At 33.0% G+C, this 13,703-nt stretch overlaps 3 protein-coding genes across 4 annotated transcripts; 2 read left to right on the top strand and 1 right to left on the bottom strand.

Annotated features, from left to right (window-relative positions):
- The first annotated feature begins 1,311 nt into the window (after nucleotides 1-1,311).
- LOC105962978 (beta-galactosidase 5) lies at nucleotides 1,312-6,195 on the top strand. The gene is made up of 19 exons (XM_012987325.2): nucleotides 1,312-1,864; nucleotides 1,965-2,060; nucleotides 2,315-2,427; nucleotides 2,526-2,592; nucleotides 2,682-2,774; nucleotides 2,881-3,024; nucleotides 3,105-3,193; nucleotides 3,291-3,396; nucleotides 3,493-3,580; nucleotides 3,652-3,770; nucleotides 3,865-4,029; nucleotides 4,143-4,321; nucleotides 4,417-4,526; nucleotides 4,603-4,712; nucleotides 4,807-4,914; nucleotides 5,012-5,125; nucleotides 5,219-5,421; nucleotides 5,505-5,841; nucleotides 5,940-6,195. Exons 1-19 carry the CDS (start codon nucleotides 1,685-1,687, stop codon nucleotides 6,060-6,062), a joined length of 2,544 nt encoding a protein of 847 aa, XP_012842779.2. The 5' UTR covers nucleotides 1,312-1,684; the 3' UTR covers nucleotides 6,063-6,195.
- A 72-nt stretch (nucleotides 6,196-6,267) lies between these two features.
- Nucleotides 6,268-7,978, bottom strand: LOC105962979 (thioredoxin H-type 1). Its single transcript, XM_012987327.2, has 3 exons — nucleotides 7,661-7,978; nucleotides 6,715-6,837; nucleotides 6,268-6,598 (listed from the first exon to the last, which is right to left on the bottom strand). Exons 1-3 carry the CDS (start codon nucleotides 7,754-7,756, stop codon nucleotides 6,458-6,460), a joined length of 360 nt encoding a protein of 119 aa, XP_012842781.1. The 5' UTR covers nucleotides 7,757-7,978; the 3' UTR covers nucleotides 6,268-6,457.
- Nucleotides 7,979-10,070: 2,092 nt separating this feature from the next.
- On the top strand, nucleotides 10,071-13,564 carry LOC105962977 (LisH and RanBPM domains containing protein). 2 transcript variants are annotated; one of them, XM_012987324.2, is made up of 7 exons: nucleotides 10,071-10,377; nucleotides 10,696-10,837; nucleotides 11,611-11,758; nucleotides 11,831-11,906; nucleotides 12,010-12,121; nucleotides 12,625-12,761; nucleotides 13,213-13,564. In XM_012987324.2, the coding sequence occupies exons 1-6, from the start codon at nucleotides 10,345-10,347 to the stop codon at nucleotides 12,720-12,722; spliced, it is 609 nt and encodes a 202-aa protein (XP_012842778.2). In that variant the 5' UTR covers nucleotides 10,071-10,344; the 3' UTR covers nucleotides 12,723-12,761; nucleotides 13,213-13,564. The 2 variants fall into 2 exon arrangements, with proteins under 2 accessions (XP_012842778.2, XP_012842777.2); XM_012987323.2 differs by having other exon boundaries at nucleotides 10,142-10,377; nucleotides 12,625-12,716.
- Nucleotides 13,565-13,703: the final 139 nt, after the last annotated feature.

A 13,703-nucleotide genomic window follows, 5' to 3' on the forward strand; every position in this document is an offset into this window, starting at 1 on the left:
AAAATTGAAATGTCTTATTTCCAAATTTTACGATGTAACAGATTTGGAATTAGTTTTTCAATTGCGAAAGAAATGGTAATTTGCAATTTTATATTGTAGTGGATGTTTACATCAAGTTAGTCATCTTTCAACAAAACAAAATACGTACCTTATTAAAAAATAAAACTCTTATCTTTATATATAAAAGTAAGAAAAATGTAATTTAAGAAACTCTACTAATATATTTGTAACATTTTACAAAATTACTTATTGTTATTAATTTACTTCTCCTATTTATCGGCCATTGTTATTCTTTAAATAACTTTCAAAGCACATCAGATTTACAAATCATTTAGCAAAATCATGATCCACTCGAATAGTTTTTTTTTTATTTTCTATTTTTTTTAATTATTTAAGTTTTGCAACTTGTTTTGTATATCTCTCTTTCTCTCTCACACACACATCCATGTAGATTTTTTTTTTTTTTAATTTCCTAATTATAAGAGTTAAGCCAAATCTATCTAGCTTAATTGTTTTTATACACCAATGTGGATTTTATTTTTTCATTTAATTGTTTTTCCCTACCTAGTTTAATTTTGTGTTATCTTGACATAATTTAAATTTTACAACGAATTATTTTAATATTGTGCAAAAAAAAATTCCAACACAATTTAATTATCATATATTTAATTTTTTTTTTTTTTTTTTTTTTGCAATTTTATCCCATGCATCGCACGAAAAAAATTGCTAGTTCAATTTAACCAGTGTGCACTTCATGGTGTGTGGAAATAAACAATACATGACTGTAAACAATACGTAAAATTTACTTTAATAATTTTTTTTAATTATAAATGAAATTTAATACGTAAGTCCAACTGTTGTTACATAATATGAAACTAGAGAAACTCTGGCAACCAAATTATTAGTTTATCAAATTAGATTTTGAAATATTATTTTTTTAAAGCGGGTTTTGACTTTTGACTTTGTTTTCTGTATTTCAAACTAAATAAAATAGAATACTTATTACCTCAATTAATTGGGATTTATTTATTCTTACATCAAAACAAATCAAATACTATCTCCTGGTCATTTTAATTACTCCGAATTCGACAGTTATGATGATTTTCTATTTTCTTAGAACAAAATTGGAATACATTCAATTTCGGATCCAATTTTTATTTCTGAAAAAAAAAATTCTTAAAAGTTGCAATTATTAATATCATTTTATATTAAAAATAAAAATTTCGAATTCAACAAACTTTAATTTAAAAAAAAATCCAATTTTGAAACAATTTTTGTCATTTCAAAACCTCGTAATTTACACAAAAATTTAATGAAACCAAATGATCAGTAACTCTCAAACTCATCTGAGTCATTAAATACCACAGGCAATAAACTATTAATTTTAATTTTCTTTTTTGCATTTCAAAACAACAGTTCCATATCTGTAATTCCACTACCATATTTATGAGTTCTCTAAAAAAACCAAATTAAATAAATAAATAAACAAAATCGCTGCTGTCACACTTTGTGCAGTAGTGAGAGCATTTAATTTAATAGAAAATAAAAAAAAATTGGTAAACTCTGATCTGTTCCTCCACCGCTTCCAAATCTCACCGCTTCCCTCCATATTTAAATCCCCTCCATTATTTCATTTTCACATTAATTTACAGATTAAATATTTAAAAAGAAAAAGAAAAAGAAAATGGAAACTAACTCAGTTTCAAGTTCAGTTATCTTCTTCTTCTTCTTCTTCATTTTCTTGGTTTTGTTTGTAATCAATGGAAACTGCACTGTCACTTATGATAACAAGGCCATTCTCATCAATGGCCAGCGGCGAATTCTTCTCTCTGGCTCCCTACATTATCCCAGAAGTACTCCTGATGTAATCTCTCTCTCTCTCTCTCTCTCTCTCTCTCTCTCTCTCTCTCTCTCTCTCTCTCTCTCTCTAAGACTCTCTCTCTCTAAAATTATGAAATTTGCAGATGTGGGAAGATCTGATCTTGAAGGCTAAAAATGGAGGGTTAGATGTAATTGACACTTATGTGTTTTGGAATGGACACGAGCCTTCACCAGGCAATGTGAGTTTTTTTTTTTTTTTTTTTTTTTTTTATAATTTACATTTAATATTTGTGTATATAGTTCAACCTCTGTAATTTAATATAGTCGGGAATAGTAAAATTTTATTAATTTAGTGAAATATTAAATTATCGAACTAATAATTTAGTAGATTTTTACTGAGTCGGTACAAAAAAAACTATTATTTAGGTGAAATTATTAATTTATCGAATATTAATTTATTGAGGTTCTACTGTATGTATATATGTTTGTGCAGTACAATTTTGAGGGTAGATATGATCTAGTGAGATTCGTTAAGACGGTGCAGAAAGTCGGCCTCTTCGTTAATCTTCGAATCGGCCCTTATGTGTGTGCTGAATGGAATTATGGGTAATTCAATTTTTTGGTTTTTTTGATGTAATAATTTTTGATTTAGTAAAATTGAAAAAAAAATTAATTAATTTTTAATTTGAATTTATGTGATGCAGAGGATTTCCTGTCTGGTTGAAATATGTACCTGGTATTAGCTTCAGAACAGACAATGAGCCCTTCAAGGTTTTTCCTTAATTATTCTTTGCATTAAAAATTTATTTAATTATTTAGTTAGCAAATTTATTTAATTATTTAACTACGGGGAATATTAGGCGGCAATGCAAGGGTTTACGCAGAAAATTGTCGGCATGATGAAAAGTGAGAACCTGTTTGAATCACAGGGAGGCCCCATTATACTATCACAGGTAATTTACATTTGAATTTTTTCGAAAAACGAAAATTTAAAAATATTTAAGCCTCGAACTTATTTCAAAATAAAGTATTCAAATTGTTGTGATTCTTGATCGGTAGATTGAGAATGAATACGGATCACCAAGACGAGCACTCGGCGCAGCAGGTGACGCGTACATGAATTGGGCTGCAAAAATGGCCGTTGGATTAGACACCGGAGTTCCGTGGATCATGTGTAAAGACGATAATGCCCCTGATCCACTGGTTCGTAATCGTATAAATACATTTTACCTCAAATATGATAAATTCTAATTTTGAACTTCTTTGATTATTGCAACGCACAGATAAATACGTGTAATGGATTTTACTGCGATGCCTTTACTCCTAATAAACCTTATAAGCCCACCATGTGGACCGAAGCTTGGACCGGCTGGTAAATTTAAAACTTCAACGAATTTTTTTAGTTATTTTGATTATTTTATTTTATTTTATTTTTATTAAATTTCTTTTTTGGTGGAAAAATTGATCAGGTTTAATGAGTTTGGAGGCACAGTACATCAACGGCCAGTTCAGGATCTTGCATTTGCAGTTGCTCGTTTCATACAAATCGGTGGCTCGTATATAAACTATTACATGGTCCGTTTTATTTATTTACTTTTTTAAAAAGATTAAATATTTTTTTTTCTTACAAAAATTGGTTCGATAATTACAATGTATGTAACGATTGAGCAGTTTCACGGAGGCACTAATTTCGGACGAACCGCCGGTGGTCCTTTTATTACTACCAGCTATGACTATGATGCACCTATTGATGAATATGGTTAGCAAAACTAATTCATATTATTTTTATTTTTTTAATTCGGTCAACGATTTAATTTATTTTTTTTTCAGGTTTAATTAGGGAGCCAAAGTACGGTCATTTGAAAGAGCTACACAAGGCGATTAAGCTTTGCGAACCTGCGCTCGTCTCAGCGGACCCCACAACAACTTCACTAGGAACCTTTCAGCAGGTCAGATTCTTCAGCACAATAATGCTTCAATTCAAAATATTTTTTTAATTATATTTATATTAACCGAAAAAAACTCGTTTTTTTCTTTCCCTAGGCTCGAGTATTCTCCACCGGAAACGGAAGTTGCGCAGCTTTTCTATCGAACTTCGAAAGCAATTCTGCTGCGAGAGTGATTTTCAATAAAATGCACTACAATTTACCTCCTTGGTCAATTAGCATTCTTCCCGATTGTAGAAATGTAGTCTTCAACACGGCAAAGGTACGTAAGTACATACACCTATACATACATATAAGTCGATCTTCTTTTGCAACATATACAAGTCCCGATACTAATTTTTTTTTTTTCGTGTTTTTTTTTTAATTATTATTAAGGTTGGATCACAAACTTCGCATGTTGAAATGTTAGAAGCTAATTCTCAATTCTACTCGTGGGAGACGTATAACGAAGATACAACCTCGTCAGATGACAGCTCAGCATTTACGGCAAGCGGACTTTTGGAGCAGATAAGTGTCACGAGGGATACTAGTGATTATTTGTGGTACATAACTAGGTAATTAATTATGAGTCTTTCTACAAATTTAATTTTCTTTTTTTCCTTTTATTATTTTTATCTTCGAGTTTGAATAAGTTTAATTGTCGATCCAGCATCGACATTGGCTCGTCAGAATCATTTCTACGAGTAGGACAGAAGCCGATTCTAACTGTTAACTCTAAAGGCCATGCGGTCCATGTTTTCATCAACGGTCAGCTTGCAGGTATTAATTTTATTTGTTTTTACAAAAAAAATAAATCGAAAAAATATTTATAAATATATATATTTTTAATTTGCAGGATCTGCTTATGGGACGAGGGCGAAAACGAGATTTACATTCACCGGACCTGTGAATTTACAAGTTGGAACGAACAAAATTTCTCTGCTCAGCATAGCCATGGGACTACCGGTTAGTTCTATACTCCCCATTTACTTATGTTTAATTTGTTATTTCATTAATTAATAACTAATAATAAATAATTCCATTGATAAAAAAACCGAAGAACAATGGAATGCACTACGAAAATTGGGCCGTGGGATTGGGGCTAGTCGAGCTGGACGGGCTAGATCAAGGGAAGAAAGACTTGTCAAGCCAAACATGGTCTTACAAGGTGAGAATTTAAACAAATTTAGTCTAAATTAATTAGTGTTATTCTTGTAATTTGATGTTATTACCGCAATGTTTATTACATGTTTTTCGATAAATAGGTTGGATTAAGAGGCGAGATGATGAATTTGGTATCTCCCAACAAGGATTCCTCCGTTGAATGGACACAAATATCGGCGATCACCCAAAATCAACAGCCTTTGAGATGGTACAAGGTAATTTAAAAAAAATATATTAAAATTTGGAAATTATTGATGTAAATGTTCTAATTAATTTAGTTTCTTAGTTATGTATCGAAATTTTTTCAGGCGTATTTCGATGCACCGAATGGGGACGAGCCTTTGGCTTTGGACATGACAAGCATGGGCAAAGGTCAAGTGTGGGTCAACGGTCAAAGCATCGGAAGATATTGGTTGACTAATGCCAATGGAAACTGCGGTATTTGCCACTACAACGGCACATACCGAGCCCCAAAATGTCAACTCGGTTGCGGTCAACCAACTCAGCGATGGTATTCAAAAAAAAAATCTTCGAACGTTTTAAAAATTATTACATAAAAAAACATATAACTTTTTTTGTCCACGTGGCATTTAGGTACTATGTTCCAAGATTTTGGTTGCGGCCGACGCAAAACCTAATCGTGCTACTCGAAGAAATGGGTGGCGACGCATCAAAGATCGCACTCGTAAAACGAACGACATCTAGTGTATGTGCAAATGCATTCGAGCACCATCCAACGGTTGCAAATTACAAGATCGAGAGCACAGCCCCGCAGAAGATGCTTCGTCAGGCGAGGGTCCATCTAAGCTGTGGGCCCGGTCAATCTATATCCGCCATCAAGTTTGCTAGTTTCGGTACTCCAAAGGGAACTTGCGGGAGTTTTCAGCTAGGAAATTGCCACTCACAGAACTCAAACGCCCTTATAGAAAAGGCAAATTTTTTCATCCATAGTCGCGCGCACACACACACACACACACACACACACACACATGTAATAACCTCGAGAGAGATGCATTTTCTGTTTTGCAGATGTGCGTCGGGAAGGAAAGTTGCAAGATTGCGGTTTCTAACAGCTACTTCGGAAGTGATCCTTGCCCTCGAGTATTGAAGAAGTTATCAGTCGAAGCTATTTGCTCTACCACAATGAATTGAGATGTTATAAATTATAATACACCAGAATCAATACAAAAATGTAGTTGTCCTGTATATACTTATAAAACCCAACAACAAAATTTTGTACTTGATTTCTGGGATTATTGTATCAAGGAATTTTTTTTCCCAAAAATACCCTTTTACACAGAGATGAAGGGCAAAACTGGAAAGAAAAAAATACGTAACGTAAAAAGAAACAGTAGAGTAAATGAGAAACAACTGTCGAATAACCAAATCATTTTCGTCACGTTAACAAAGCAATCCACATAAAACCGAGAAAATACATTACAATAGGAGGGGCTTTAAAGTAAAGATAGAAGGTTGTGATCAAGCAGCTATGTTTTTATTATTACAAGCCCCGAACAGAAGACACGACTTAAATCTTAGAGCAAACTTCAAGCGGTAAGAGTAGCATGTGCTGTGATCTTAGCCAGTAAATCTTCCTTTTTTGCCCCCACAACCTTATCAACTTCCTTGCCTTCTTTGAAGAACAGAAACGTCGGCATGGCCTCGACGTGGTATTCCTCAGCCACACTCTGCAATAAAACACGACGTAAAAATATTAGCAAATTATAAACGACAAAAAAGAACACTAGAAATGTAATGGAAGTAAATTAAATTAAATAAAGACGAAGATATAGATAAGGTTTACCTTGAGTTCGTCTACATCGACCTTCAGGAAAATAGCATGTGGTGTCTTTTTGGCAATTTCGGCCAAGATCGGGGCAATGAAACGGCATGGTCCACACCATGAAGCCGTGAAATCTACCACCACCTGATTAAAAGTTCTTGCTTTAAAAACTTATATATATAAAAGTCAACAAAAAAAAAATGGAAAAACGGAACAAAAGCTGTATAAATCTGCTAGATATACATATACAAAAGAATAGCCAATTCAATCAGAGCGAGGAGACGACCACTATTAAGGAACATTCTTATTCGTTTTTTTCAGTAGAAATCGGAATTTTCTTTTTCTCCACGTAATCCATAAAAATCCAATCTTTTTATTTATTTCACAACGTTCGAACGGCACACGTATTCGGGATGCAAATATGGCGTAACTAAGAAATAAATCTGCATAGTACTAGCTACGGGGCATGGTGTTTATTTCGTTACTTGGGCGATAAACCTAGTTTTACGCAATAAATCAAACCTAAATTCCCTCAACGAAATAAACAACAGCTTCCATATCAAACTAAAAGAGAGTATTATTCAATATTCAAGCTAATTAAATAATCCAATGTGAATTAGTCCATCCGATCATCCAGCCAGAACAAAAACAGCATCAAATTATTCCATAGATGAAGGAATAATTAATCAACTATTCAATTTTCAATCCTAAATTCATATGAAACAGCGTCAATATTTAAAAAAAAAAAAAACAAGTCAACAGAAAGCAAAACACACACAAACACACATCATTCAAACCCTAACACTGCATATAAGAATTCTGAGCCCTAGGATACAAAATTCAGATGCACAAAATCAACATAATCCAACACACGAACCAAATACTATAAATAAAAACAAAATTAATATGAACACGAACCAATTATTCATCACAAATTGAAAATTAAAAAAAAAAATTGAGTACTGACGAGTTTCTTAGAGTCAACGCCCTTCTGGAAGAGATCCTTCCACTGCTCGACGGAATGACAGCCAAGAACTTGTCCCTCTTCTGAAGAAGACGCCATTTTCAATTTTACAGAGAATTTTTATTTTTTTTTACGATTTTTTTATTTTCTCTCTTCTGCGTTTTCTGTAAGCTAAAATGATGAAGAGGGGTTTGTTTATATAGGCCAAATGAAGCGGTGTGCATTGACCAAAATGTCACGCTGCTCTGACGTAAATTACGGGCGTGCCCTTGCCGATGGTAAGTAATGACGTCATATATTTCATGTAATAATATGTAATTTGGTAGTGTAATTAATTATTGATGTTTCGGAAATTAGTAAATGTAATTCTAAAGTTGACAATTTTTAGAAATGGTCAAATGGAAATGATGACGTCAGCTAGATGCCATTGACAAATTTATTGTAGGCTTTTTTGTTTGAACGGTGTGGATTGACCAAGGAAGAAATCAAGGGGGGGTGGAAAAATACACGTGGCTAGTGGAGAATCTGAGAAAAGTTTTGGCCGACCTATCTTATTTGTTTATTTTTTACACGTGGAAAATAAATTCGTGAAAATCTGGGTTGTCGGCGGAAGTTGTATTAATATTATTATTATTATGATGAATTAATCGTAATTAACGCTCATAAATTAACCGCATAGGGATGCGATTACGACCACGTTCATTGTGCTGATTTTGGTTTTCCTTTTCGGACAACTTATATCTAGAATAATAATAATAATAAAGATGTATTCGAATTATTTGAAAGGTGATGAAGACGTGAGAATTTGAAAGGTGACGAATTACACAATTTTAATTTTTAAGTAAAGTTTTTTTTTTTTTTAATAAGCGGTTCTTAAATATTGAAACTTATTATCACAATAATAATAAAAAAAAATTATAATAGAAGGAAAACTTAGTCAAAGTCTCCTTCTAAAGCACGTCTTCTGCATTGCTAAAAAGTTTACTCCTTCTAAACATTAAGGTTTGTATTTGATATATTTCAAATTCATATTGTTATTTTCAATAAGAGAGAAAAAAAGGTTTGTTTATTAAATAAGATATTTGTTAAAAAATGTGTACCTATAACAATATAATTTATAAGATACTATTTAAAAAAACCAAATTGATAATGTTAAACTCCGCTTAGGGCCCCAAAATTCTCAGGACCGGCTCTGGATAAAACACTTGTAGTTGTAGACAATGGAGAGCAGTCTTCCTTGTATATCTACTTTTAAACTAGAAGTCGCACTTTGCAAAACTATAAGGTAAATTACAACCACCCCTGAGGTATGGTTAAATTATAAAAATCCCCTCCTATTTGGGTAATTACTAGGGGTGAAAGTCGGATGGATCGGATCGGAATTATCCTTTTCGGAATATTTCCAAAAAAATTCGGAAGTACAAAATCAATTTCAAAATTTTCGGAATCTAAAAATTCATTCCAATTCCAAAAGGCTCGGAAATTTCGGAAGTCGGAAAAAACTCGGAAATCACATAAAAGTTAAACTAATAACTAATAACTACATTAAAATTTCAAAACTTAGCCGAAAATTTCTATAATGTTCATAATTTTTCAAAAATAAGAACATCTACGTCGATAAAAGTAAAACTAATAACTACTAAATTTCAGTTCAAAAAAATAAATAAAAATAAACACAACATAATATCCAATAAAACTTCTAATAACAATTCATTATGTCAAAATCCTAAAACAAAACTTATAGGTTTATTTTTTGGAAAATAAGTATTATATAATATATATTATTTATAGGTGTATTTTTCGGAAAAAAATCGGATTTTTTCGGAATTAAATAAGATCGGAAATCGGATATTTCAAATTTATTTTATATAATTCCAATTCCAATCCAAAAAAATCGGAAAAATTCGGAAATCGGAATTTCGGAAGTCGGAATAAAAAAAGTTGTTCCAAAATCGGAACTTTTCGGATCGGAATCGGCGGAAATTGGAAATTCCGTTCCAACTTGCACCCCTAGTAATTACAATCACCCCTTCAACTATAAATCTAGTTTCAAAATTAGTGTAATTTTCGATATCGTATGGAATATTATCACTTTTGTACTTGTTTTATCCAATTCGAACTCCACATTTTGAAGCAAGATGATCATAATATGTGTTTTTGGGCTTGTATATATCAGATTGTGGTGCATCAGACTGTATTTTCACACAAAACGAGTGCAAACTAGAGCACATTCCATGAAATCTGAATGATTATGTTGAATTTGACACCATAAGGGTGGATGTGTAAGAAAAAAATCATAGTTGAGGGGAGTATATATAATTATCCAAACAATAGGGGTTTTTTCGTAAATTGACCATACTTCAGGGGTGGTTATAGTTTACCCAAACTATAAACAACGACAACCGGATCATGAAAACCGGAAACCGGAAACCGGAGACGCACCAGCATATAAAGAGCAGTTTCTCTCTCTAAAATTCCCCTTTTACCCCTCCTACCCCCCCTTCCCCTTCCCTGCTTCCAGACAATGGCAACAGTTCTATATTATCAATTTTCACACTAGTGCACAAACACCCACACAGATACGTTCTCATATGACAATTAATTTCTGTATTAATTCTCAACTGTGCAATAATTTTGCTGTTTTTGACTTTTAATCGACGAAAAATTAAGAACTGGGGAAAAAAAAAATGGATGCTGATCCGAAGCAGTACGAGAACATTGTAAGGCACTCTAGGGTTTCTAATTCGCACGTGGTGTCGAATTTGTGTGTGTTTATTGTACGGTTGTATTACTTTGTTCATGGCCCATTTTGATTTTCAATTTTCGTTTGATAAATGTTTGGTGTTGTTCCATTGAAATACTGTATCTTGATATGTAAACCCTAATTTGGATTGAATGGGTTATGGGTTTTTCATTTATCCTCTGTTGTGGGTACTATTGGTCTATTACTTGAAAAGATCGATTCCGATTGTCGGTATTTATACTAGTCCTTTTTCGAGATGATCATTGAGCAAGTTGCTATTTGTTTTTTTATGCAGGCGGTAAACGAGAACGATATACACAAGATTGTTGTGTCGTATCTTGTGCATAATTGCTTCAAAGACACGTTGGAGTCGTTTGTTGCTTGTACCGGGGTGAAGCAGCCTATCGATCATTTGGAGGGCATGGATAAACGGAAAAGTAAGGGAGCCTCTCCTTTTAATTCTAGGTCTACTACCCGTAATTTGTTTTACGTGGTTTTTTGGATTAGTAAAATGTACGAGCAACGAACAAAAAAAAACAGGAAACTGAATAATTTAAATTTGTGTACTATATAAGAATGAGGCTGAGGAAAATGTATTCGTGAAATCTCGTTGATTTAGGTAAAAGAATCTCATAAGTAACGTAGTTTTCCTAGTTTTCACAATTTTGACGTACAAATATTAAAGCCGAGAAATGTAGTAGCTGCATGTCAACTACCTAATTAGACATGCCGAATGTAAGGATAGCTAATTGGATTCCTTGTCGATTTTCTTATTTAAGCACTTTATTAGGAATTATTCTAGAAAGTAATATACAAAGAAAGACGCACGATTGATCGAATGGTTTTGTATTACTGTACTGCATACCTAATGTTTGATTTCACCATTTATCATCTTTGTTGGCTTTTAAGCCGTGTTTTTGCAGTAAATATAGTGAGGATATTCGATAAATCAGTCAAGAATAACTAATCAGCATGTTCTTGATTATCTTACGCGAAAATAACATACATTAACATTCAAGCTCGATAATCTGTATTCTTTTGACTCTGCACTTCTTCGGCTTGAAATTTCCTCCAAGTAAAATCAGCTTTTGAATAATAATCAACTCTATCATGTTAATAAGCAACTGTCGATTTTTTCTATAATTTGCTTGTGGAACAATTATCGAACAACAGTAGTAACTCTGGCACTGACTTGACATTTAATTTTCAGGGATATTCAATTTTGCATTGGACGGAAATGCATCGAAAGCCATTGAGTTAACTGAAGAATTTGTACCTGGCTTATTGGAAGAGAATAAAGATTTGCATTTCGATCTTCTGAGCCTTAATTTCGTCGAACTCGTGTGCTCTAGAAAAATGTAAGTGATTCGGTTTTTATTTATACATTCACAGTGATGAATTGTTTACTGAAACTTTAACTCATATGGCAGTGACGAAGCTCTAGGGTTTGCCCAATTGAAGTTTACCCCTTTTGGGAAAGAGCAGAAATATGTCGAGAAACTCGAAGTATGTTCTCTTTCTAAATTATTGATACATTTCTTGTTGCTCCTTTTTTAGCGTAATGGTTTTTTTATAAATATCAATAACGGATAAAATGTTATCCATGCAGGATTTCATGGCTCTTCTTGCTTACGAGGAACCGGAGAAATCACCGATGTTTCATCTTCTGAGTGAAGAACACAGACAACATGTTGCCGACAGTTTAAACAGAGCAATTCTTGGTACTCGTTTCCTAAAATTGTAGCAAAGAGGATTTTATTTAATTTTTATTATTTTATTTCTTCTACACTGAAATATATTTAGTCCTTGTTCGGTCACATGGGTCGGATTAATTTAGATTAGATTTTATTGCGTTGCATCAATTCCATACCGAGTAACTAATTATTTAGTTAGTTGGGAAGAACCGGCCTCAAAATCTGGTACTAAATGTGATTCCTCACTAATGTCTCTCATTGAACAATAACCAAATACTATATCGTAATATTGTAGGGATAAAACCGTCTTTTTTCCTCCTTTTAGTCGCTACATAGAAAATTAATCACATGGGGTGTAGTGTGTACTGATTTTCTTGGATAAATAGCATTTAATTGTGTGAGTTAACTTTTATTGCGGGCGTGATTTAATTTGAATCCTGTCGACCTAACATGTAACTAACCCCTATTATTTAGTCATTTGTCGGTAACAATATTTATTTCTTACAATGTGAACTTATTAATTATTGCAGCTCAAACTAAACTGCCCAGCTTTTCGGTAATGGAAAGGCTAATACAGCAAACGACTGTCATCAAACAGTACTTGAGTCAAGAATCTAGCAAGGTGTGAATGAAAAGCTTGCTGTTAATCTGTTACGGAGCAATCAATGTACTTTTTTTCTTTGCTTAGTTCTAATTCTTTTGCTATTTTTCTACATATATATAGGGCAAATTACGGCCACCCCAGAGGTATGTTCAAATTACGAAAAAACCCCTTATGTTTGGGAAATTACAACCACACCCCTCAACTATGTATTGTCTTACACGTCCAGCCTTATGTTGTCAAATTTACCCACTGAATGATGGGTTTTTTTTCGTAAGTCAATACATAATTGAGGGTGTGGTTGTAAAATAATCCAAACATGAGGGGGGTTTTCGTAGTTTGAGCTTACCTCAGGGGTTGGCCGAAATTCGCCCCATATATATATGATTATGAAATGATCTTCATATCTTCTACTATACGGGTGTATATGGCTACAAATCGCGTAATTTCTCTAAACATTATTTAATAAAATGCGAGCTAACTTGCTCTTTTGTTTCGCCTTGGATATTTTTTCTAGGATGGGCATCAACCTTTCTCTTTAGCAGATTTCCTCAAGAGCTAGTTCTTCCGAATAATCATCGACGTTATTACATTGATGCCCTGAGGTAATTTGTTAGAGAAAAATGTAAAACACTTGCACTCATGATAATTAATATATACATGTATGGCTTATATAGTACTTTTTTGGTTAAGTCATGAGTGAAAACTTGTAATTAATGTCCTTTTGTATTGTGGGTACAAAATCGGAGCAGTGTTTATCGATGATCCTTTTTTCGCCTCGAGGCAAATTTTACTATTTATGTTGTAAAGAAGAGAAGCGCTTGAGTTTCGTTTTTCATGGATTTTTGGATTGCTTTTTATATTTTAAATTTGGCTAATTAATTACATAAGCCAAATCATCTATCTTTTCCATGTATGTATTGAGCAAATACATCTAAATTGAGATGCAAAATTACAAACGAAATAGGTTTGAATTTCCACCATAATAACCACAAAAAATAGTTCAAA

The sequence above is a fragment of the Erythranthe guttata genome, chromosome 3, assembly GCF_056151865.1.
Source record: "Erythranthe guttata isolate IM_541 chromosome 3, IM_541, whole genome shotgun sequence".
Classification (NCBI taxonomy): domain Eukaryota; kingdom Viridiplantae; phylum Streptophyta; class Magnoliopsida; order Lamiales; family Phrymaceae; genus Erythranthe; species Erythranthe guttata.